We start from the raw sequence: 22,339 nt of genomic DNA, 5'->3' as shown, positions 1-22,339 counted from the left end.
CCCATAATTTACATTGCATTGTATGTTCGGCTTAGAGTGTCGTTTGTCCTACGGTGTTCAGCGGTCAGTAAACGCACCACAGTGCGGGACGTTTTTTCGGTTTAACAATATATAGATCTCTGAGCCTTATTGCGCCTCATACATCATATCACCACGTTGATGCTGTGCGTGAATGCATAAAGGTGAGTTTTTTTGGCTTATTGTGGGAGCTGTGGAGTAGTTTGGGCACCCTTTTCACAAAGTTAGGCTCCCTTTTCATCGGTGCTAATATCAGTATTTAAGCTAGCTATGACTAACGGTTATTCTAGTGAGTGTCATGTTTGCTTGGTTTCTTTGTTGAATTTCTGTGTGTAGCGTGCCTTTAGCTCATCATACAGGAAAAAAACACATCTAAAAGTCCCAAAAAAGCTTGTTTTTGCAACTTTACATCAAAGTAGTGATTCAGTTGCTAATCTAACAATGATTCCATCCATATTTGGTTGAATTGCAAATTCCAAAACCTAGGAGGGAATACTGACCCAAATTTTCAAACCGCCGACATAGATTTTTTGTGCGACATTAAGAGGCATGTTTTTCCCCCCAAAACTGTGTCAGAATTTTCATCCGTTACTGTTTAGCGGGCATGACGCCGCCTGCCCCGCAGGCATCCATCTTTGCTTGTGTTACTGGATATGTTTTGACGGTAACTCCACTTTGCACGCCGACTTTGATTTGCATTAAAACGACTCTGCTGAAAAAAGGCCGCTCTTGTCTACGCCGGCCGGCCGACCGACTTGCGGTGGACTCGTATTCTGGTCTTCTCACGGTAAGCAGGTATGTTTGCTTTAATGTGCCTGGCAGGGCGGCCATTCAGCGCTCCGAACTCGCCGTGTTTATGCAGGTGCAGGACGTTCAGGAGAGCTTTTTTTTTTTCCTCTCTAGAGCGGCCCTATTGGAAAAGGGGACGCCTTTATGTGGCGTTTACTGGGACGGGCCCATAGAAGGCATTTCCTCAGGTTACTGGAAATGGAGCAGTAAAGGGTTAGAAGCATGTCACGCCAGGGGGAGAAATATTTTAGTGTCAGGAACGAAATGGACCCTCGCACCGGATTGGACATCGCTTAGCACAATTTCTGAACATTTATGTTGACTTTGTGCAGAGCTGTGGCTTGTTTTTCTTTATTTTTTCATGCCATGATCGTTCAGAACCAAGAATGAAGACATCTAGTGCAACATGAATGGAGTGAGGTTCCCAGGCTGTAAAAGTTAGCACATGGATTTGTGTGTTTGCTCTTTTTGGCCAATCAAGTAGACTAGAAATAGTTTTTATTTATTATGTCAACACCTCACTTGTGCAAAAGTTAGCTTGGAGCCTCAGGCTTAGCTTTTTGACAGTTTGAAGCAGGGGTCTCAAACACGCGGCCCGTGGGCCAAATGTGGCCCGCAGGACACTAGTTTGAGGCCCCCACCTTGATATGAAAATTTAATGTTAGTGCGGCCCGCGCAAGTTTGATATGGATGCTGTATGGTATCATGTACCCAGAAAAAAATTATTACGTTTGATTAATGTTCATGTTAAAGGTTAAATAACTGTTAATAGTTATCCTCCCTATCCGTGTGGAAGTGGTAAGTTTTGGGCTTTTTAAGTTTAAAGGAAATAACTTGGAGGCTACCGTTTAGGTCGCTAGCTCTCTAGTTTGCGAGTTAGCATGTGTCTCAAGACCCTGCAGTTGCGCAATGTGTTGTAAATAAAAAGAGTATAAATGTGACTACAGTCGTGTTTTGTCATGTCTACAGGGCTCTAATAATGCTTTGTTCATTTTAATCTGAAAAAAATAATTTGTCTACCCAGCAACTATAGTATGTGGTTTCTTAAGTTTTTATTATTTGCCGTTTTATTATTATTATTATATTTATTTATTACTGATTGATTGATTTTCTTTATTCTTGATTCATTTATTTTTCATTTTATTTTGTGCAGAAAAATAAAAATAAGATATTTGAGAACAGTGGAATGTTTTATCAGAGCTTTTATTGTAGAAAATCGGAACCAAAGCACTGAAAAAGTTTGTATATTTTTCTGTTTTTAATAAATGCGTTTTTTTTTTATGCAGCCCAGTCTCACCCAGACCCTAGCTCCAGTGGCCCCCAAGTAAATTGAGTTTGAGACCCCTGGTTTGAAGTGTCTCTAAAAACGTCCACAAACACATTGAAAAGTCCTTTGTGTTGGAGTGAGGCGATGATGTCACTACACCAAACAACAGGCGTCACCTCTCACCTAACTAGGCAACCCTTGGCTACATTTAGCTAAACATGGATGAGAGCCATGAATATTCTGGAAATGTACAAGAGGAGGCAAGGTCAGCAAGATAATCAACTACGCATCCACGTTGGAATAATTCAGGCCCACACAGAGGCCGACTAGCGTGTTTGTCCGGTCAGCACAGAGGGCGTTAGCAAGCTTTATGAAATGTGGCTAATTGCAGGTCACCGCTGGAGATAAGCCGATTTACTCGAAACGACGTGAGTCCACAAACACAAAACAACAAAATGTCCAACCTTTTTTTTTTCTGGAACCAATCAAGCCTGATTGCTTGTTCAAACATCACAACAACACATTCACTGTGGTCCAAAAAGCATGTCAGCGTCCATATAAACAAGCTGCGCGGGGGCCCGGGATGTACACAGCGCTCAAAACCCGACGGCTTCTTATGTACGCGCCACTTTAAAAGCTTGTCAACTTTGGCTGCGGTGCCAAATGAGGCCGCGCTCAATGAGCCGCACTGTTGCTGCGTGGACGCAAACACAGATGCGCGCTTGAGCACGCCTTTCAAAAACGTCGGTGAGCGCACACATACATGTGCCGTGAACTGGGTTGAGAAATTTGAAAGAAAACAAACAGGATTCCTGAGCGGTGCGCTGTGGCGTGAGGCCGCTGGACGCCGACACAAAGAGGGGCCTGTTCGGCGGGCGTACACGAGCATTCCAGCTAACAGAACAGGCTCTGGGACGCTGTTGACCTAAGCTACTTTAGAATGTTTGTGCAATAGGTTTTCGACCGCTTGATTAAAAATATCGTTTGATGCCCGAGTGCCCGTGCCCCGAGCCAGGGGGCAGTTCAGACCGGTCTGAGCCGAGCGACGCGAACAACATGGCCTCTCATCAATGTGGAAAAGTCAGCCACAGTCAAACTATTGAGGCTGATGTCTGTTGCTTGCTTTTTTTTTTTTTTTTTTAATTATATAACACAAGCGCCAGTCAAAGAGCAAATGTCACATCACACAATCTGCCAACAGTTCCAGCATGGAAACATCAGTCAGTCAATGCCACGTTTGAGCCCAGACACTTCTTAGACGGACGATCAACGCAGATGATCATGATTCCCAACTTCCATTTCTGGATGCTTGAGAAAATTCCCAAAACATTTCCTCTTCAATTACGGTGACGGTTACAGTCTGTCGGGATAACTTGAAACCTTCAACCTGCCACAGTCCATTACCGTTGCCTTGACGTTCCTATGCCTGCAGACTCATTTAAGACCTGTTCCACCATACCATCCATTATAAAAGCTCCCGATTGGTCAGTATACTATACTATACTGACCAATGGATTTATGTATTTCATGTCCATGGTCTCTAACAATGTTAAAAATCCGTATTTATAAAGTCCTAAAAGTCCTAAAGGTTTTCTATGCTTTAATTACAAACAAATTCAATTTATTAATGTTAATATGGACAATTTGGAGTGGCCAATTAACCTAGCATGTTTTTGGGATGTGGGAGGAAACCGGAGTACCCGGAGAAAACCCACGCATGCACGGGGAGAACATGCAAACTCCACACAGATAGCCGAGGGTGGAATTGAACTAGGGTCTTCTGGCTGTGAGGTCTGCGTGCTAACCACTCGTCCGCCATGCAGCCGAAAACAGCATTTTTTATGTAAAAAATATTGCAGTAGTGTTTCAATGAATTTAATAATAAAACATAATCAAATAATTAGATTTAATAATTATGATTGAACTCATTGACTTCAGTGATTATGAAAGATGTACAGGGGAACCTCTTTGAGTGTAGTTCCTACAAATTCCACTTTGTGCAACCTCAGTGTTATTTGGTTTTAAAGCTTTTTAACTGTACTGTGTTTGGGTCAACATTACTGTTTCTTGGGGTTATTATTTTGTCATTTCCAGTCAGGGACAACAAAAAATAGTCTCCATCATCGTGCTTCCAGTTCGGTGTGACCCTCGAAGCTATCAAACGTCCACCGCATCAAAGATTTTCTGAAAAGATCTTCATATAGACTTCTTTTTATGGTGGCCCTGGACTGGTCGCCAGCCAATCACAGGGCACATATAGACAAACAACCATTCACACTCACATTCATACCTATGGACAATTTGGAGTCACCAATTAACCTAGCATGTTTTTGGAATGTGGGAGGAAACCGTAGTACCCGGAGAAAACCCACGCATGCACGGGGAGAACATGCAAACTCCACACAGAGATAGCCGAGGATGGAATTGAACTCGGGTCTCCTAGCTGTGAGGTCTGCGCGCTAACCACATGACCGCCGTGCCGCCCTGCTCAAACAATAAAGGAAAAAAATGTGACTTATAGTTGAGGAAAATAGGGTTAACAACATGACCGATCTACCTCTGGTGGGTTTTTGGTTCTTGTTGTGGATCAGCTTATGCTATGCGGCCTGTGTAGACGCACATACTATGACTGACAGAAGATGTAAAAACACAACCAACTTCTTCATGTGGACCAGACAAGCCAGTTGGAGCCAGTGACTGCACCGTCAGTCGAGCAGGCAATGTACCTTTTTCCCACTGCAGACAAAAACCAGATGTTGGCGGGCGTTTGTGGCTTTTCGTCCGGTGGGAAAGGTTTCTCGACGGAGACAAATGTACAAAGAATCAGACATAGAATAACACTTTAAACAGCACATTCGCATTCCTCTGCCAAGGCCAGTGTGAGCAAAAAAAAGTGTTTTCCTCCAGAAATCTAGCACAGTAAAAGTTGGCCTGCGTGGCGTTTTAGGAGCAAAACATCCGATGTGGAAAAATAACAATATAATAAGAGTTGCCTTGGCCTTGGTTACACCATTTTGCTGACTTTCAACATGGGCCAAGTTGTAGCAGACACATCCAAGAATGTGGTATTATGCCATAGCAAACCATTACGTCCCAAATAAACACACGGGAGAATGGCTGTGCAGGTGCCAGTCAGGAATGTTCAAACTGTGTCAACGTGTGTGTTTGATAAACAAGGGCATGTGTGCCTGGCAAATAGGAACAGGATAAATTAAGGCCACCATAAAAAGAAGTCTATATGAAGATCTTTTCAGAAAATCTTTGATGCGGTGGACGTTTTATAGCTTCGAGGGTCACACCGAACTGGAAGCACAAACGACGGAGACTATTTTTTGTTGTACCTGACTGGAAATGACAAAATAATAACCCCAAGAAACAGTAATGTTGACCCAAACACAGTACAGATAAAAAGCTTTAAAACCAAATAACGCTGAGGTTGCACAAAGTGGAATTTGTGGGAACTAAAGAGGTTGCCCTGTACATCTTTCATAATCACTGAAGTCAATGAGTTCAATCATAATTATTAAATCTAATTATTTGATTATGTTTTATTATTAAATTCATTGAAACACTACTGCAATATTTTTTACATAAAAAAAATGCTGTTTTTGGCTGCACGTCGGACGAGTGGTTTAACGCTCAGACCTCACAGCTTGGAGACCCGAGTTCAATTCCACCCTCTGCTATCTCTGTGTGGAGTAGCTAGAAAGTCAAAATTTTGATAAAATGTAAATTTGGGGCTGAACGGAGGACGAGTGGTTAGTGTGAGTAATTACCATGTTCGATTCCACTCTGGGCCATCTCTGTGTGGAGTTTGCATGTTCTCCCCGTGCATGCGTGCGTTTTCTCTGGGTACTCCGGTTATCTCCCACATTCCAAAAACATGCTAGGTTAATTAGCGACTCCAAATTGTCCATAGGTATGAATGTGAGTGTGAATGGTTGTTTGTCTGTATGTGCCCTGTGATTGGCTGGCCACCAGTCCAAGGTGTACCCCGCCTCTCGCCCAAAGGAGGTCATGACTCAATGTTGTCGTTTGACCCACAGTTTCATCTTACATAGAAGGCTACAATCATCACACGGCAACTTAACACTCCAAAGGGTAGCTAAGAAATATACAATACAAGTACTTAGTGACTTCTCATCGTGCATTCGGGGAGAGGAAGCTAGAGTCAAACATTTTTTTTAATATTCTAATCTGTTATGGCAGCATGGCGGTCGAGTGGTTAGCGCTCAGACCTCACAGCCAGGAGACCCGAATTCAATTCCACCCTCGGCTATCTCTGTGTGGAGTTTGCATGTTCTCCCCGTGCATGTGTGGGTTTTCTCCGGGTACTCCGGTTTCCTCCCACATTCCAAAAACATGCTAGGTTAATTGGCGACTCCAAATTGTCCATAGGTATGAATGTGAGTGTGAATGGTTGTTTGTCTGTATGTGCCCTGTGATTGGCTGGCCACCAGTCCAAGGTGTACCCTGCCTCTCGCCCAAAGGAGGTCATGACTCAATGTTGTCATTTGACCCACAGTTTCATCTTACATAGAAGGCTACAATCATCACACGGCAACTTAACACTCCAAAGGGTAGCTAAGAAATATACAATACAAGTACTTAGTGACTTCTCATCGTGCATTCGGGGAGAGGAAGCTAGAGTCAAACATTTTTTTTATATTCTAATCTGTTATGGCGGCATGGCGGTCGAGTGGTTAGCGCTCAGACCTCACAGCCAGGAGACCCGAATTCAATTCCACCCTCGGCTATCTCTGTGTGGAGTTTGCATGTTCTCCCCGTGCATGCGTGGGTTTTCTCCGGGTACTCCGGTTTCCTCCCACATTCCAAAAACATGCTAGGTTAATTAGCGACTCCAAATGTATGAATATGAGTGTGAATGGTTGTTTGTCTATATGTGCCCTGTGATTGGCTGGCCACCAGTCCAGGGTGTATCCCGCCTCTCGCCCGAAGACAGCTGGGATTGGCTCCAGCACAGGATGAATTAGCATTGGCAATTGAAAATTAAAGCCTTGAACGTGCGCTTCCTTAGGCTTGTTTTTGATATAAACCGAAGACAAACGGTGATTGAGTGGACTGGATTGGCTGACTAAAATAATAATGTGTTTATAGATCTACAGAGTCTGAGGTCTGCTTGCCGTCCCAAACCCTGCTGCATCCTCACTACTGTAAGGAAATCCAGACGGCGAAATGGAAAACTGTCGTCTGAGGTTCCCACAGGTGTGAAAACATGACGAACATCTCACGATGCTGTGAGTAAATCCCTCTTCCTTCCCGCCGTCACCCCTTCGTGATGGACCTTCCTGTCTCCCTCTGCACGTCACACCTCGCCATATATCACCTGTCTGTGTCGTCGTTTGCATCTCCGCCACCTCTGCCCCACCCCTCTTAACCTTTGACATAGAGGGCCCGCCTTGACCCGTCCCAACACAATGCTTCTGTTAGCTTTGTCCGCCTCTGACGTCAATTCACTCCGGGCGCCAAGTCAAAGATCCTCTAGGTGACAGGAACTCTGCTATCTATTCTGCTCTTTATCAGAACCTACTGTAAAACCGCCATTGAAAGATTCTCCATACTATGCTCTTTTTCTTATTTGCTTCAAAGTTTTGGGCCGGTCTAATGGAATTCAGGGCTGAATTTGGTCCACAGGCCACCAGTTGAATAAGCCTGCCCTAAACCCGAGCCTCAAGACCTAAAACCTAAACTCTAATCCCTTAACTCTCCACCTCCCAAACCCCGACCCCAAGCACCTAATCCCAGAATCCCCAAAGTCCCAACCACATGAAAGTCCACCAACATTCAGAGTTGGTCGGGGGCCACCTTATCTTGAGGTGTTTGCGTCCACCTCAGCCTCATCGTCAGATACTTCCACCGGTCTGGGTGGCCTGGAGGGGGTTTCTCCGAGTTGGGAAGGGATCTAATCTCAGTTCCTCCATAATCTCCTTAAATCCCATGCTTCCTGCTTGCCCCTCAAAGTTGAAACCTTTCGTGTAAGGCCTGATCTCCAAGCTCAGACTTTTCAGCTCGCCCTGATTTGCGTTAACAGTTTCCACACGCCTGCAGACATTCCTTACGGCCCGTGAGGCCGCTGATTTATCTGCAAAAAAAAAAAAAAAAATACAAATGCCATCTCAGTTTGCCGTCCTTTAACACAGCTCTTATATGTTTGCTCGCAGGAACGTAACCAGGGGAAGCAATGCGAGGAGACAAACTCCAGCGACCTTGCGTGACGCTACTGATGTCATAACCTCCGTAACCGCCTCACAGCTGGTGGGAATGCAGAACCAAGCATGGAGGCCCGGGCGGTCTCAAAGGTGGCCGTGTTGTTCCGCCGCAAAGGATGTGGTCACTGGTTAGACCACACACGCACACAGACATGCAGGTACACACACACATACACACACACACACACACACACAAGCAAGACCTCACCAAATTGTTATTGTGTTAAATCGCCGCAAGGATTGACACAACACTGCGGTGCATCTTGGAAGCGGAGGAGTTAGCAATCTGCTGGCTATTTGACCGCTCGGTTATGCTGTCATACATAATTATTATGTATATTATATTAATTAATAATAAACTATTAATGGGGCTGTGTGTAGATGGCCAGAGGGTAGAAATGGAAATAAACGGGCCTAAATTAAGCATGTTCAGGCATAACATTGTTGAAGTAAAATACAATAACATATTGTAAGAATGAGTGTATCAGCGTAGTGTTGTACACTGGCCACTAGGTGTCAGTAATTGTTCAGCAATACATGCTGTCCAGACTGCTAATGTGTGATTCTATGTTATTTGTACAGTATTTATTTAACTTCCTAGCATGTGTGAACAAAAAGTATATCAAAGTATCCTTTATATTTCACTCTGTGGCTAAAGTCTGGACACCGCCGGTGTCAGTAATATCTTGCCAATGTCCGTAAGAATAATAATATGAATAACATAATATGAATAATAAGTGTACCCAGGTGTGCTCACTGGCCAATTGCAACTTTAAACACGCCGTCATCCGTTGCTTAACTGCATACCGAGCGACTTCCTCTTCATGTGAAAAACATCAATATTTACCCCCAAACAAGACCAAGAGAAGCCTGCAAAGCTGAAAGACGGGCAAACAACGCGCCGCAAAGCTTCTGTCGAGCGCCAGTCGCCGCCACTGCGTGCCAGCTGTAGCTCATCTTTATTTATGACAAATATTTCTCTCCTCCTCCGGAGAGCCAAAGTACATGACATGCGGAGACTTATTTTTTTTAAACAGCATTCCTCCCGCTCGCTGCACTGGCAGGGTCGTTAGGCGGACGCCACAAGTAAAGCTGACATTCCTGGGATGCTGGGAGGACTTCTGAGGATGCAGCTAGGTACCAATAACATACACCACGTTCCACTTTCACTGTTGATTCTCTTCTTTTCAACTTCCTCCACACATGCTAAAGTCTCGGGGAGGCTAGTTTTTTGCACGGTGTCATTAATAAAATGTAAAAATAGCACAGACATCTGGACTTGTAATAGTGTAAGTTGGCACGCCACACCGCGGAAAGGAACGCTGCAGAAACCATTAGAACACGTCACAGTGTGACAATGAATGAAGTTATAAATGATGTGTGTGCAAAGTGGGCAGGCTAGAATATGACGCCACTTATCGTGGATCATGTGGGGAAAATTATTCAGGAGATGAAAGAAAATGAGGGGTGATTTTACGGCATGGGTGGTGTCGGGACAGCTCATGAAAATGAGGTTTAAAAACATTGCATTTTGGGGTATGTGTATGTTACACAACATAACCACTAAGCAACTACTGCCCCCTGCTGGGAGCAATAACCACCCACTCCAGAGGAACAATCAATGGGCCATTTTAATAGAAAAAAAATAATGCTATTTTGGGGAAATATATATATATATATATATATATATATATATATATATATATATATATATATATATATATATATATATATATGTATGTGTATATATATATATATATATATATATATATATATATGTATATATATATGTATATATATGTATATATATATATATATATATATGTATATATATATATCCCCAAAAATATTTTTTAATAAAAAAATTATATAAATATATATATTTCCCCAAAATAGCATTTTTAATTGTATATTATTATGATGTATTATTGATGTATTTTATTCTAGCATTTCATTATTGAAAAAATGCTATTTTATATATTTCCACATAAATATACATATTTCCCCAAAATAGCATTTTTTTCAATTAAAATGGCCTCTTGACGCTCTCTCTCTCTCTCTCTCTCTCTCTCTCTCTCTCTCTCTCTCTAAATGGAGTGTATAGATGACTATAGGGGTGTTATTTCACGCCCAGAGGGCTCTAATAAAGTCAACCAGAATTTTTATGATCTAACTATGATAATACTGCATTTATTAATACTGAACCCTACTTTGCGGGAATTCACTAGTCGTGGTTGGGCCTGAAACCATTAACTGCCATAAACGATGGGTCATCTTTAGAATATTATTTCATTTAATATCCATGTTATAATAAATGATGTGTCATACATTTCAGAAATGTGTTATGAACCTTACACCTTAAAATGTAAATTATTCTGCTCTCTCTGCCCTGGTAAAAATGGAAAAGAAATATGTGCTGAACGGTTGAAGTGACCTCATAAAAATACGCGTAATCATTCCCTCCCTTTCACACCCAAAAGGCCGCAGTGTGAGTTATTCCTCGGCACGACAACAAAGTGAAACATCACTCAGACTGCGTGATTCATCTGGTACAAACAGCCTCTGTGCTCGGGTTCTTTTAATTCCGTAACGAGGACCTCTTTGATAAACGGTGCCCGTTGACAAGTTTGGCCTTGACTACAAGCGCAATATAAGGTGGAGTGAAAGGAAGCAAGCTAAGTAAGCACGATGTGTTCCAGGAAGTAGGACATATTGTTGATGTTTCCAAAGAACCAGCTAAGAAAGATTGCAACTTGGTGCATCAGCGTTGTCTTGATGTCGTATTCCTGATCTCAAAATGCCAGCATTTTGACCCATGTTCGATGTTTTGACCATGTCAACACCAATACAGTCACCTTTCCATTTCTATTACCCAATATAGGAGTTATAAAGAGAAAAATGAGCCTCAAACTCAACACCTCATTACGACTCACAGCAGAAGCCACCTTAGCTTCTGCTAAGGAAGGAAAAACCAGCTGGTCTCCTTTGCAGCTACCTGCTACATTCTCCCTAAGCCATTCACCTATGCCTGGACGCTGGCTGTCCCGCTGACACACCTTCCGGCCTCCCGCCGGCCAAAATGATGTATTGGCACCTCCTCATCTCTCTCCGTGCCAAACAAACATTTTCCTTCAACGCACCAGCAATCCGTTACTTCCACCGCCGTCGTCCAAGTCAAAACCATGACTCGTTCGGCGTGATCTCATCCCCTCGTGGCGGGGCATTTCCAGCGCAAAGGTGACGCACGGTGCGGTTTTCAACTCTGTCAATGTTCATTTCAATTTGACCCAAAACAGTCACCCTTCTGGATTGTGGTCCGCTAGTGTCACCTTTGACTCTCATATCGTTTTTGGTCATTTTCCACCTGTTAAGGAGAACATAGGGGCCAACTACTTCCAGACCACATGAACTTCAGCTATATTAAGATTCAATGCTAATATTTTGATAGAGCATAGAAAACCTGTTTATGACTCTCTAAACACATGTTTTTCAACATTATTAGAGCCCTGTTGGTATGACATAACACCCCTATAGACACCTTCATACTCCTATTATTCATTGTATACTTTTTTCAATGTAGCAGCATACTGTGCTCTCTGGCCAATTGCCTGCAACTTGTTTTTGCAAGTCACTCAGCTAAGCTAGTGAGCTAACAAGCTAGCAAGGTAATGTCATGTACATGTCATAATGTTGTGTGGCATTACTGCTGCCAAGTGATCAGAATACTACATATCACTTGTATTTCAATAATAATAGACCGTAGTCTACCAAACAGCCATCATTCATTCATTTCTGAAAACCCACAATATAGCAGAGGAGCAGTAATCGAACCGCAGTATTGCGGGTCCGTAGACCTCGTGTACTGTCTTGTTGTTTTTAATATAACTACGACACAAAATCTGTCAAGCATTTACTGTACAATAGAATGGCCTTTTTATCCCAATATTTTGGTTTGGCATTTCCCTGCCCTCTAGCGGTGGAACATGGAAATGACTGAATTCATTATTTTAATTACAGGTGCACGATAATTACATATCTGACCGATAATTCTTGGGACCAATATGAGGGAATATGACTTCATATCGATAAACACAATAACAAAAAATACATCTCCAATAACCAATAATTTAAAGAAAAATGTTCCAATGAGGGAGCATGAGTGGTTAGCATGTAGGCTACATTCAGGAGACTTTGATCCAGTCCTTCTAATCCTCCAGGTGAAGACCTGGGTTGTAAATAAAAGCAGATATGAAAAGGTTATGGGTACCATATCGGTGTTGAGAAGCAGGAAGTTATCGGTTAGAAGAAGCAGCTGTCGTGCGTCTGTCATTTTGCTCAATTCAAAGTGTCACAAACAGGACTCTTCTCACTCTGCTATGATAAGGTTCATTTATTTATAGTTTTATTTATTTAATCAAAACATTTTCACACACACGAGGCAGCATAGTCTTAAAAAAAAACAATCAGCAGTTTATGCACTTTTTTGGCAGCTACCTGCTTTTTAACTTCCTTCATATCACCAAGTTAGAAAAGGCAGCATTGCCATAACTTCCTGTGAGGTATGTTCAGGTTATAAATCTTTTTTTTTTTAACTCAAAACAAAGATTTTTTTTAAGGCAAACTTGAACATAGATTTGGTGTTATGGCGTTATGGTGTATATATTAATGTTTATGGTGAGACTGTGGAGTGTATAAAACATGAGCTCATCAAGTTCCATTGTTCAAATATGTCAGACCCTCAATTAAAACTATGTGTACATTAACAAGTGATTAGAACTTAATGCTACTGTACATGACAATGTTTGCGTCAACTTTTCCCTGCAGACGGGATTTGTGGACCGGTAAGGATTGTCTGCATATCATTGGCCATTACATTAGGTACACCTGCACAATCAAACAAAGGGTCGCTTGAGAAAGCCAGCATTTGTAAAAAGAATAACGGTCACTTTGAGGAGCGTGAGCATCCCTCACTTACGGACTGACGCCCAAATGATGAGTCCAATAACAACAATGACAACAATCAACACTAAAATCAGGATGCACATCTTCTTCCGAGAGCTCCGCTTGATTGATTGAGGTTTAGGGAAAGGGGAGGGAGGGACAAAAATGAAATAAAAAAATCTGATTATTCATGTAGAGAGTGAAGCTTTTTTGTCCAAGAGACAGAGGTTAGAGGGTTTATTTGCTATGCTATGGTTTTGTGACTTATGCTTGGAACACTTCTTGTTACTTTGTCCTACTTCTTATCTCAAATGTGTTTGTTGTGGGGGTTCTTTTCTTTACCTGATAGTCTGCAGCACGTGCCAGCTGCTGCGTGGCTCTCTGGACGTTCATATCTGCATTCTCCACGTTGGCCTCTATACTGTCTGTGGACGACAGGCGAGCTTTTTAACATTTATGAGTGTATTTGAAAAGCTTTTAGGGTTTCATTTTCATGCTTTTTGTTTTGTTGAGATACAGTGGGATTACACTTCTCTTGAATAGACCATTGTTGTTACTGTATTTCAAACAGTATTTCTTTTATGTTTATAAATGGAAGACAGGAAGGGAAAAAAATAAAAGTAGTTATCGATCCATTATTTAACTATACAAGATGTTGTCAGTCTATGTGTAAGTCACAACATATACATAAGTTATACCCATCTGAACTCCTAAATACGCTAAACACATGACAGCCATGAAATACAGTAAATCTCATAGTGTTGGTGGGCTATGTGTCTTCACTTTGCCTTTACATGCTACACTACTGACCTTCATGCTACACTACTGACACCTTCATGCTACACTACTGACCAAGATAAGGAAGAGAGATATTTTTGTTTTTGTTACCGTTTTGATCAAAGCGTTCACTTTCCTTGTTCACATTTAAAAAAAGACCTACAAATGAACCCTTAGAGCAGAGGTAGGGAACCTATGGCTCGGGAGCCAGGTAGGGCTCTTTTGATGACTGTATCTGGCTCTCAAGCATTTACCACAATAAAAATGTAACATTTTAAAGTAAACATCACAGAAATCACTGTTAAAAATATTAAAAATCAACAACTTTCTTATGCATTTTAATCCGTCCATCTATTTTCTACTGCAATACGGCCGACCATATCTATCTTTCCTGATGATATTTTCCAGGTCAAACACCAAAACTTGATTATTACTGGGTAATGCGGTAGTCTACCTCGGTCATTGAGATGTAAATGTAAACTTTCCTCCTTTAGTCAAATAGTCACCTAGCTAAAGCTGCAGAACCAAGCCTTCTGGCAAAGATGGCCAAAAGAATGAAATATACGGAGTACGGTGCAAAACCATGCAGCAGCAGAAGTTGCATTAATGGCAGCAAGTATTTGATTTATTATTGGACACTGCGCTGCTCACAAAAGTGTGCTGGCCACACCCTCTTGGCGTGGGGTAGTGTGCCTGGTCTACATAATTAGAGCCCATTATATCTAAAACTGTTGGTCTTACATAAAAATGCACACATTTTATTGCATTCAATGTTTAAAAAAATGTATATGGCTCTCACAGATACACATTTTAAAATATCTGGTCTTCATGGCTCTCTTAGCCAAAAAGGTTCCCGACCCCTGCCTTAGAGGCAACGCATGCATGCACAGGAGCTTACCAATCATGTCGCCCTGCTCGTGGACCATCATGCCCAGGTCCTTGAAGATGTCATTGATGTCTGTGATGTCCGACTGAAACGCAAAAATAGAAGCAGTTCAAGTTTAAATGTCGCACAGTTCAAGGAAACGTGCTCCTCTTTTGTCATGACGGCCATCATGTACAATCCTTCGATCCTTATGTGAGACATGAACGCACAGGTCTGTCTCTTTTCTGTGTTCTGAAAATATAAAACCAGCTAAAAAGAGGCAGCTGTACATGCACGTATTGGGACGCACCTATTCACAGAAAAGAGAAAGACCTGTGTGATCATGTCTCACATAAAATTCCAAAAATGCACACTTTTTTTGAGACAGCTCAAAGTGTTGGATACCTCAAGCTGCCTGATGGCGGACTCTCGCTCCTGGATCAGCCTGAGGTCGTCCTCAGTGACCGCCTCCACCTGATCCTGCAGCTGGGCATCGCTGCAACACCAAATCACCATGTTAATCAATGCACATGCCTGAGATTCAAACACTATATACACAGATTAAGAAAAAAGAACATTTCAACTCAGTACTTGAGTAGTTTGGGTTTAATCCTAACAAATGGTTATGGTAATGGTTTTATTTCATTTGAACATGCATCAGATTACAATTGAATGCATCACATAATCAGTTCACAGTTCCACATGTCCAAAAGGAGTAGAAAGAAGCAAAGCTTATTAAATCCTACCCCTCCATCTGGTACTTTTACAATCAGTAACTGTTACATTTGTTCACTTCCTGCTTTCCTAATATAATTTAAGTTTTTTTTAAATTAATTTTATTTTTTAATTTTTATTAATGTTATTTTATTTTATTTTTAATAATTATTATTATTATTATTTTTATTTTTATGGAAACATAAAGCTTCCTTGGTGGCGGTAATAACAAAACACAAGTAACTACCTTGAGAAAGGGCTCACATTTCCATGGTGGGCCTCAGGCTGGCCTCCCTGCGGGAAAGAACGTGAATAATAACAGTTTGACGAAATGCTAGAGCTTCTTTTATGGCATCACCATGGAAACCAGGAAGTCTTGATACCAAGCTATATGATGCAACTTTCAAATGTGAAACTAATATAAAGCACACTGCACAATCTTATACCGTATCTTATGTGACAGTTAAGAATGTGAAAAGGTCCCTGCACGGTTAGTCAAGGGTTTATGATGGCCACAGTTTGACCCTGGAACAGATCACTGCTATTCCCATTCTTTTTCTAAGGCAATGTGGTTTTCACGTCTTATTTAACAATTGTGGCTCGGGCTACTTACCGACACCCTGGAGCTGGCTCTGACTCTGGCCACAAACTCTCGCTCTTTGTCGGCCGCCTCCCGCTGAGTCCTCTGGAAGTTGTTCAGCGCCGCAGAGAAGTCGTTCAAAAGACGCTCTTTCTGGATCTTTCTCTGACGCTAAAAGAGAAGTGTGAAATAAGTAAGTCACACAGCGAGAAATGTAAACAAAAACATAAAACAAGACTCTGCACCTGGTCGGCGCCGACCGGAAGCGCGCTGAAGGCCTTGATGAGTCGGTCAGTGTCCTTGGCGAGTTGATTACCTTGTTGCTGGTTCTGTTGCCTGGCAACCAAAGACACAATCAGCCGTGGGTGATCACTCTCCTACCGGAAGGGATTCAAGTTTTCATCCTTCACAGTTGATGATGAGAAACACGTCCAACTCACAGCGTCTGTTGCAGCTGGTCGCCATCGTGCTCCGTTCCTAGCAGTGACAACGCCCTCTGCAGCTCGGAGGCTGCACAGGCGGGAGAGAAGAATGGTCACATTAGTCTCATCATCAATTTTACAAGAATAGTTTTTATAATACAAGAAAAAAATATGCATAGTGCATGTTTTAGCTTGTAGCTATATGAGTGTGTGTGTGATTACTGAGCAAGGTGAGCCTCTGGATGTTGGAGCTGATGTTTTGGACCAAAGCATTAGGCTCCTCAGCATACCCAGCCTGGTAGGCCATGGTGGACACCTGCAAGATGACAAGACTTCATTTTGTACTTGTATACAATATTTAAAACACGTACACAACGTGATCTTGGTCCACACATAAACACAATAAAAGGGCGCGAGAGTAACGCTGAAGTTTACGAAGTGATACAAGTCACGTGGTTCGTTAAGACTTCCGGAGTGTAAAACGTCTTACCAACCAGGAGGGTTCGGCTTGGTGCTTTCACTTCTCCAAAACGCCCCCCGCCCAACAAAATAGATGCGGAATTGGCCAGATGTGGTTACCAACGAGACGGTGGACGTTCTGAAAATGACTTATTTGTGGTTTGACGTGATTTACGTCAAGGTTTATGCCGCCCTTTTATCCCAAAGTCGAAGCTTGATGCGCAATCACGTCGACTCGTTCAACTCTTTTTAATCACAAACCATTTCACCAACACTATAACATGTTAACTTAAATCCGATTTACATCTACAAACTAGAAAAACAGTCGAAAAGGGAGCAAAAACTGTTAGAAGTTTTTACTTTTACCTTCAGTAGCGATGACTTGCCGAGCGGCTGCTTCCTAGTTCTTGACCACGCCCTGTCATGTGACCTGCAGTGACGTCAGCCAGTCAAATCACAAGGAAATCACAAGCTGATAAAAAAACCACAACAAAGCTGGATTTATTTTCCTGTCCTCTCGTGCAAAATATAAGATAACTTAAACATTGTTAGTATGGTCACCTATTAAATATGCATATTAAAACGTGCTTCATTATGTTTTACAAATTATGGATTAACCAAAAGAAAGAAAAATAAATTAATGACAATAAATAGTTGGAATCTATATATATCTATATATATACTTTTTTCCCCCACTCACTGCTCTGTCCCCGCCCCCGACTGCTGAACACCAGTCACTCATTGGCTGATCCGGGCATGCAGTGCGGCCTCACCAAGAAATGCAGCTTTCTGATATGTTTTAATTGTTCCCGAATACAAACATTTTTGTTCAAATTAATTATTCATAAAAAAATACGTAATTATTCAAGCCGTTCCGAATACCGTATTCGGGTTCGGCTCCACCCCTATAGCATGCACTAGCTTCTTGGAGCACAGCACACAAAAACATTACACCTTTCCTCGAGTTGTATTGAACGCAGCATAATCGTAGGATTGGACAGTAGCATTTTGGGGGGGCAGGGCCACTAAGGGGGCCCCAAGAGCAATTAACTTCCTTGTGTGAGGGCCCCAAAATCAAATTTTGCTTAAGGCCCCGTGGAGGCCCTGAATTTAAGCTCCCTTTCTTTCTTTGCACGCCCAGTGCGATATCACAATATGAAGCACATCAGTTTGTGGTCCAAGAACCGGGGTCACTTTGAGTAATGCATGCACATGATAAAGCAAGTCACATGTTATTGGATGAACTTTAGCCGCCTGGTAAATTTACATTCAAACGCATATGCCTTCATCTGAGCACAGTGTGGTGACCTGCCGGCTAGTGCATGAACGTTCACCTTGCTTGTCTGACAGGACGTTGGACTTTTGGAAGCCAGCTAAGAAGTTCACCAACGGGCTACAGAAATCAAGGAAATTACAATAAGGTTCATATCAAAGACGCTACATAGCAAGATAGCTCACTTTGCCACAAATGCATGTAACCGAGTGGAATACTGTAGGTCATGGAGTCGGTCATGATGGTAAGCAACACAAGCCAGCCAGCAAGCTGGGCGGGGCTATAATGTCTTCACTAGCTCTTAGCTGAGTGTGAAATAAAGTTATGTGCAAACTTTGACGTCAATAAAAACCTGACATCTTTATTTGACTTATTTTCTTCATTATGCTATTACCAACAATTAATAAACAACATAGAAAATAATATTTTATTATTATTATAGGAGTGACTTATAAAGTTGATATGTTTGTTAGGATGTCAATGATTACATTACATTACACAAAGCTAATAAAGAAGCTAAAGCTAATAAGAATAACGTTAGTGAGACATGTGTCGTCTGCTTGTCTGACGACTGCATTGTGAAAGTACACAGCGTCCATTGATCCAAAAGTCAATAGTTTTCGGTCTCAGGGTACACAATCCTTTATGTAACAGTCACTGACCTCAGGTGGGTGGACCGTCACCCGAGGCGGAGTATAAAAGTCCCAGGCCTCTGCGCTCCTCTTCAGCCCGGCATCTCTGCTGTTGACTCCTTCCTCCCCAGCTTCCAACCATGTTGCGTCTCCCGGCTTCCTGCCTCCTCCTGGCCCTGGCGGCGTCCCTGGCCTACTCGGCGGTCATCGTCGACAACGGCATGCCCATCAAGTGGTCTCAGACGGCCACCCAGGTGGCCGAGCTGTCCGTGCAGGACAATGTTGTGACGCCCGACCCTTGGAACTTCCTGCACCGTATGAGCTTCTACCGCTTGATGATCGTCGCTACTAATCCCTTCATGGGCTCCATGGGGACCAACCCGACTGACAGTCCTATTTGGGGTCTGCCTCTGCAGTTGGGATGGATGCAGACTTCAGGTCAGCCCTTCTTTGGAACCCCCTTACAGCTAAAACATGCATTTCCTATGCAGTTTCTGACTGGTTAATGCATGGTATGTATTATCATATGTCATGTTCCGTCTCCACAGGACGTCTCGCCGACCCGACCAGTGCCGCAAACGGCGGCCTGCAGACCGGAGACAACATCTCGCCCAATAGCTGGTGGGGCTGTAAGTACAGGATAGCCTGCACACTGGTGGTACCATCAATGCTCTAATTGCAGCCATGTTATACCAAAACATTAATTAGGTTTTATCATTTTTTTTTACTTTAATAATGACTTGGAGTGCATGAGAAAGTGAAAAGAAAAACGTAGCCACATGATACTGTCATCTTGTGATGTTGATTCAAAAACTACATCTGGAAGTTGCCTACAGCCGCAGTTGTTTATGTTTGAAAAGCAATAGTCCTAAATGCTCGTCATTGTCCTCCAGGTGTGAACCACTTCACGTCCGTGCTGCCTTTCCTGTCCGCCGCCCAGCAGGGCATGTTCGGAGAAGTAGTCCCGGTATGGACTCACACAGAGTGGACATGCAGACCAAGGATATTTGAAGGTGATGCTAATGGTCCAAGTGCGATGTCCCCAGGTCCAGATGCAGGCGCCTGAAGGTACAGAGGACTACTGCACCACCTACACCGACTGCGCAACTCGGCACTCCGATGTCATGGTTAAGTGGGACGCCTTCTTCCAGGTGTGTAAGGAACCGCCCTATTCGGGAGTCACAGTTGCTCCACTCGCTCCAGAATTGCATCTTTGAAGGTCTTTGTGTTTGTCTAAAGGGGCTGAAGGCCTCCATTGACTCCACCCTGCCCAACAATGAGAAGAAAGACGCCATCCTCGGTCTCTACTGGGAGGCTCACATGGCTTCACTGCACGCATCTGCAGTCTGCAATACCAAGTAAAGTCCAGCGTGGAAACGGTACGTTTCTTGGCGTAGGTCACCGTGGCTTACTGGTCTTCATATCCAGGCAGAACCTCTACTCCTCTGCTGAGATCAACTTCGCCTCCAGCTGGCTTAACTCGGCCGAATACGTGTCAGCCACCAACTTCCAGTCCAACCTGGAGAAGTCCATCTTGTTCCTGTCACCGCTGCCGGGCCGCATCCTGCAGGTCGGGATCGCCACTACTTTATTCATCTGTCCATCAGTCCAGGTCCTCTGTGATGAAGGTAACTGAGGTTGCGTTTGATCTCATATGCTAGGAGGGCGACAGCGCCCCCAACATAGCCGACATGACCCAGGAAGAGAACCACACTCTGTCTGTCTTCTCCTGGATGAAGAACATGAACACCATGCTGGGTAAGGAACAATCTAAATGTCCTGTCCTATTGCCTCAGATGATGGCCTCCACCCCATTACATGCCATCCCTCAAAGATGCTGAAATATAAACAAATACAAATAGACGGTGTAGACATTGAAAGGGTGAAAGAAAATACATTTCTGGGGATCACAATAGATGAAAATATGAGCTGGAAAAATATGAGCTCATATTACAAATATACAACATAAGGTGGCCAGATATATTTCAATATTGAACAAAGCAAAAATGTTTCTCAATCAGAAATCACTCCACACTCTTTATTGCTGTCTGGTTCTACCATATCTTACTTATTGTGTGGAAATATGGGCTAATAACTATAAAAGCAATCTTCACTCGCTAAATGTACTGCAAAAAAGGTCAGTAAGGATAATTCATAATGCCGCCTACAGAGAACATACTAACTCCTTATTTCTAAAATCACAAATACTTCAACTTGCTGATATAGTTCATCTTCAAACAGCTAAAATAATGCATAAGACTAAAAATAACCAATTAGCTAAAAATGTCATCCAATACTTCTCGACAAGAGAGGAGAAATATGATCTCAGGGAAGAAGTACATTTGAAACACTTCTATGCTAGGACTACGTTATGCTAGCCATAGCATTTCAGTATGTGGAATCAAACTATGGAATGGATTGAGTAAGGAAGTCAAACAATGCACAACGATGAGCTAATTCAAGAAACAATACAAGCAGTTGATGTTTGCTAAATACAAGGATGAAGAGTCTTGAACCAGTCATGATGTGCTATATATATCACTATATTGACACTTACTATGGTACACATTATGTCATTGGATGCTCACTTTGGGACGTGACAAAAAAAACAACCTTAAACTATATTAGGAAAGCAGGAAGTGAACAAATGTAAGAGTTAGTGATTGTAAAAGTACCAGATGGAGGGGTAGGATTTAATAAGCTTTGCTTCTTCCTACTCCTTTTGGACATGTGGAACTGTGAACTGATTATGTGATGCATTCAATTGTAATCTGATGCATGTTCAAATGAAATTAAACCGTTACCATTAGCATGGTTGGTATGAACAGTACTACACAGTAAAACGTGCAAGCTCTAAAGGCAATTACTGCCATCTAGTGGCACGTGGAGCATGTACATATTATCGTGTAGTTGTGGGGGGCCTTATTTTGGAAACGGAGGCCATTATTTGAGGATTTCCATATTTCTGTGGCCTTTTACTGACATTATGGTAATGGAAGTACTGTATTGTAAAGACGAGCACTGACACGTGAGAGGTTGGCTTTGACAGGGGGGTCCCTGGTGCGCATGTGGCGTAGCGCCATGTGCTCCGTGACCAACAGAGAGAAAGGCAGAGAGATGCTGGAGCAGCTCATGCTCAATCCCAGCTTCGCTACCAGCACCTTCCTGTCCATCATCACCGGCATGGCCACCAGCTGCTAAGGGACGGCAGGACGGGCCCGGAAGGGGGCCGGACGCTCCATCAAGAAAAAAAACCCAAACAAATCTACATTGAGTAACATGATTGAGTCTGTTTGACTTCAAAATGTACCAGGATGCTGAGATGGAAAACAGGTCATTAAAACGGTTAAAAGTCATCAAATATTCTGTGAT

The 22,339-nt window shown here is 42.6% G+C and overlaps 2 protein-coding genes and 1 long non-coding RNA gene across 4 annotated transcripts; 2 read left to right on the top strand and 1 right to left on the bottom strand.

Moving 5' to 3' along the window:
• Positions 1–67: 67 nt before the first annotated feature.
• On the top strand, positions 68–9,921 carry LOC131107470 (uncharacterized). Its single transcript, XR_009120263.1, has 3 exons — positions 68–182; positions 7,193–7,332; positions 8,257–9,921. It is a non-coding gene; the product is annotated as an uncharacterized LOC131107470 (long non-coding RNA).
• Positions 9,922–12,674: 2,753 nt separating this feature from the next.
• Positions 12,675–17,497, bottom strand: stx7l (syntaxin 7-like). 2 transcript variants are annotated; one of them, XM_058057549.1, is made up of 10 exons: positions 17,429–17,497; positions 16,826–16,919; positions 16,622–16,691; positions 16,427–16,517; positions 16,215–16,352; positions 15,849–15,895; positions 15,293–15,383; positions 14,921–14,993; positions 13,588–13,670; positions 12,675–13,367 (listed from the first exon to the last, which is right to left on the bottom strand). In XM_058057549.1, exons 2-10 carry the CDS (start codon positions 16,908–16,910, stop codon positions 13,272–13,274), a joined length of 774 nt encoding a protein of 257 aa, XP_057913532.1. In that variant the 5' UTR covers positions 16,911–16,919; positions 17,429–17,497; the 3' UTR covers positions 12,675–13,271. The 2 variants fall into 2 exon arrangements, with proteins under 2 accessions (XP_057913532.1, XP_057913533.1); XM_058057550.1 differs by lacking the exon at positions 17,429–17,497 and adding an exon at positions 17,094–17,421.
• A 1,550-nt stretch (positions 17,498–19,047) lies between these two features.
• LOC131107623 (protein LEG1 homolog) lies at positions 19,048–22,328 on the top strand. The gene is made up of 8 exons (XM_058057824.1): positions 19,048–19,405; positions 19,516–19,596; positions 19,861–19,934; positions 20,014–20,118; positions 20,207–20,325; positions 20,396–20,537; positions 20,629–20,725; positions 22,017–22,328. Exons 1-8 carry the CDS (start codon positions 19,108–19,110, stop codon positions 22,166–22,168), a joined length of 1,068 nt encoding a protein of 355 aa, XP_057913807.1. The 5' UTR covers positions 19,048–19,107; the 3' UTR covers positions 22,169–22,328.
• The last annotated feature ends 11 nt before the right edge of the window (positions 22,329–22,339 follow it).

Source organism: Doryrhamphus excisus, chromosome 19 (genome assembly GCF_030265055.1).
Source record: "Doryrhamphus excisus isolate RoL2022-K1 chromosome 19, RoL_Dexc_1.0, whole genome shotgun sequence".
NCBI classification, from domain to species: Eukaryota; Metazoa; Chordata; class Actinopteri; order Syngnathiformes; family Syngnathidae; genus Doryrhamphus; species Doryrhamphus excisus.
Note: the sequence above shows the minus strand (reverse complement) of the source record. Positions and strands in the feature narration are given on the sequence as shown.

Excerpts from the sequence above, each read along its gene's own strand:
- stx7l (XM_058057549.1), bottom strand. The coding sequence starts at position 16,910 with ATGGCCTACCAGGCTGGGTATGCTGAGGAGCCTAATGCTTTGGTCCAA. Across the intron at positions 16,692-16,825 it reads CCAGAGGCTCACCTTGCTCA|CCTCCGAGCTGCAGAGGGCG; the intron begins GTAATCACACAC and ends CCGCCTGTGCAG. Across the intron at positions 15,384-15,848 it reads AATGTGAGCCCTTTCTCAAG|CGATGCCCAGCTGCAGGATC; the intron begins GTAGTTACTTGT and ends TTGGTGTTGCAG.
- LOC131107623 (XM_058057824.1), top strand. The coding sequence starts at position 19,108 with ATGTTGCGTCTCCCGGCTTCCTGCCTCCTCCTGGCCCTGGCGGCGTCC. Across the intron at positions 19,597-19,860 it reads GCCCAATAGCTGGTGGGGCT|GTGTGAACCACTTCACGTCC; the intron begins GTAAGTACAGGA and ends ATTGTCCTCCAG. Across the intron at positions 20,726-22,016 it reads GAACATGAACACCATGCTGG|GGGGGTCCCTGGTGCGCATG; the intron begins GTAAGGAACAAT and ends TGGCTTTGACAG.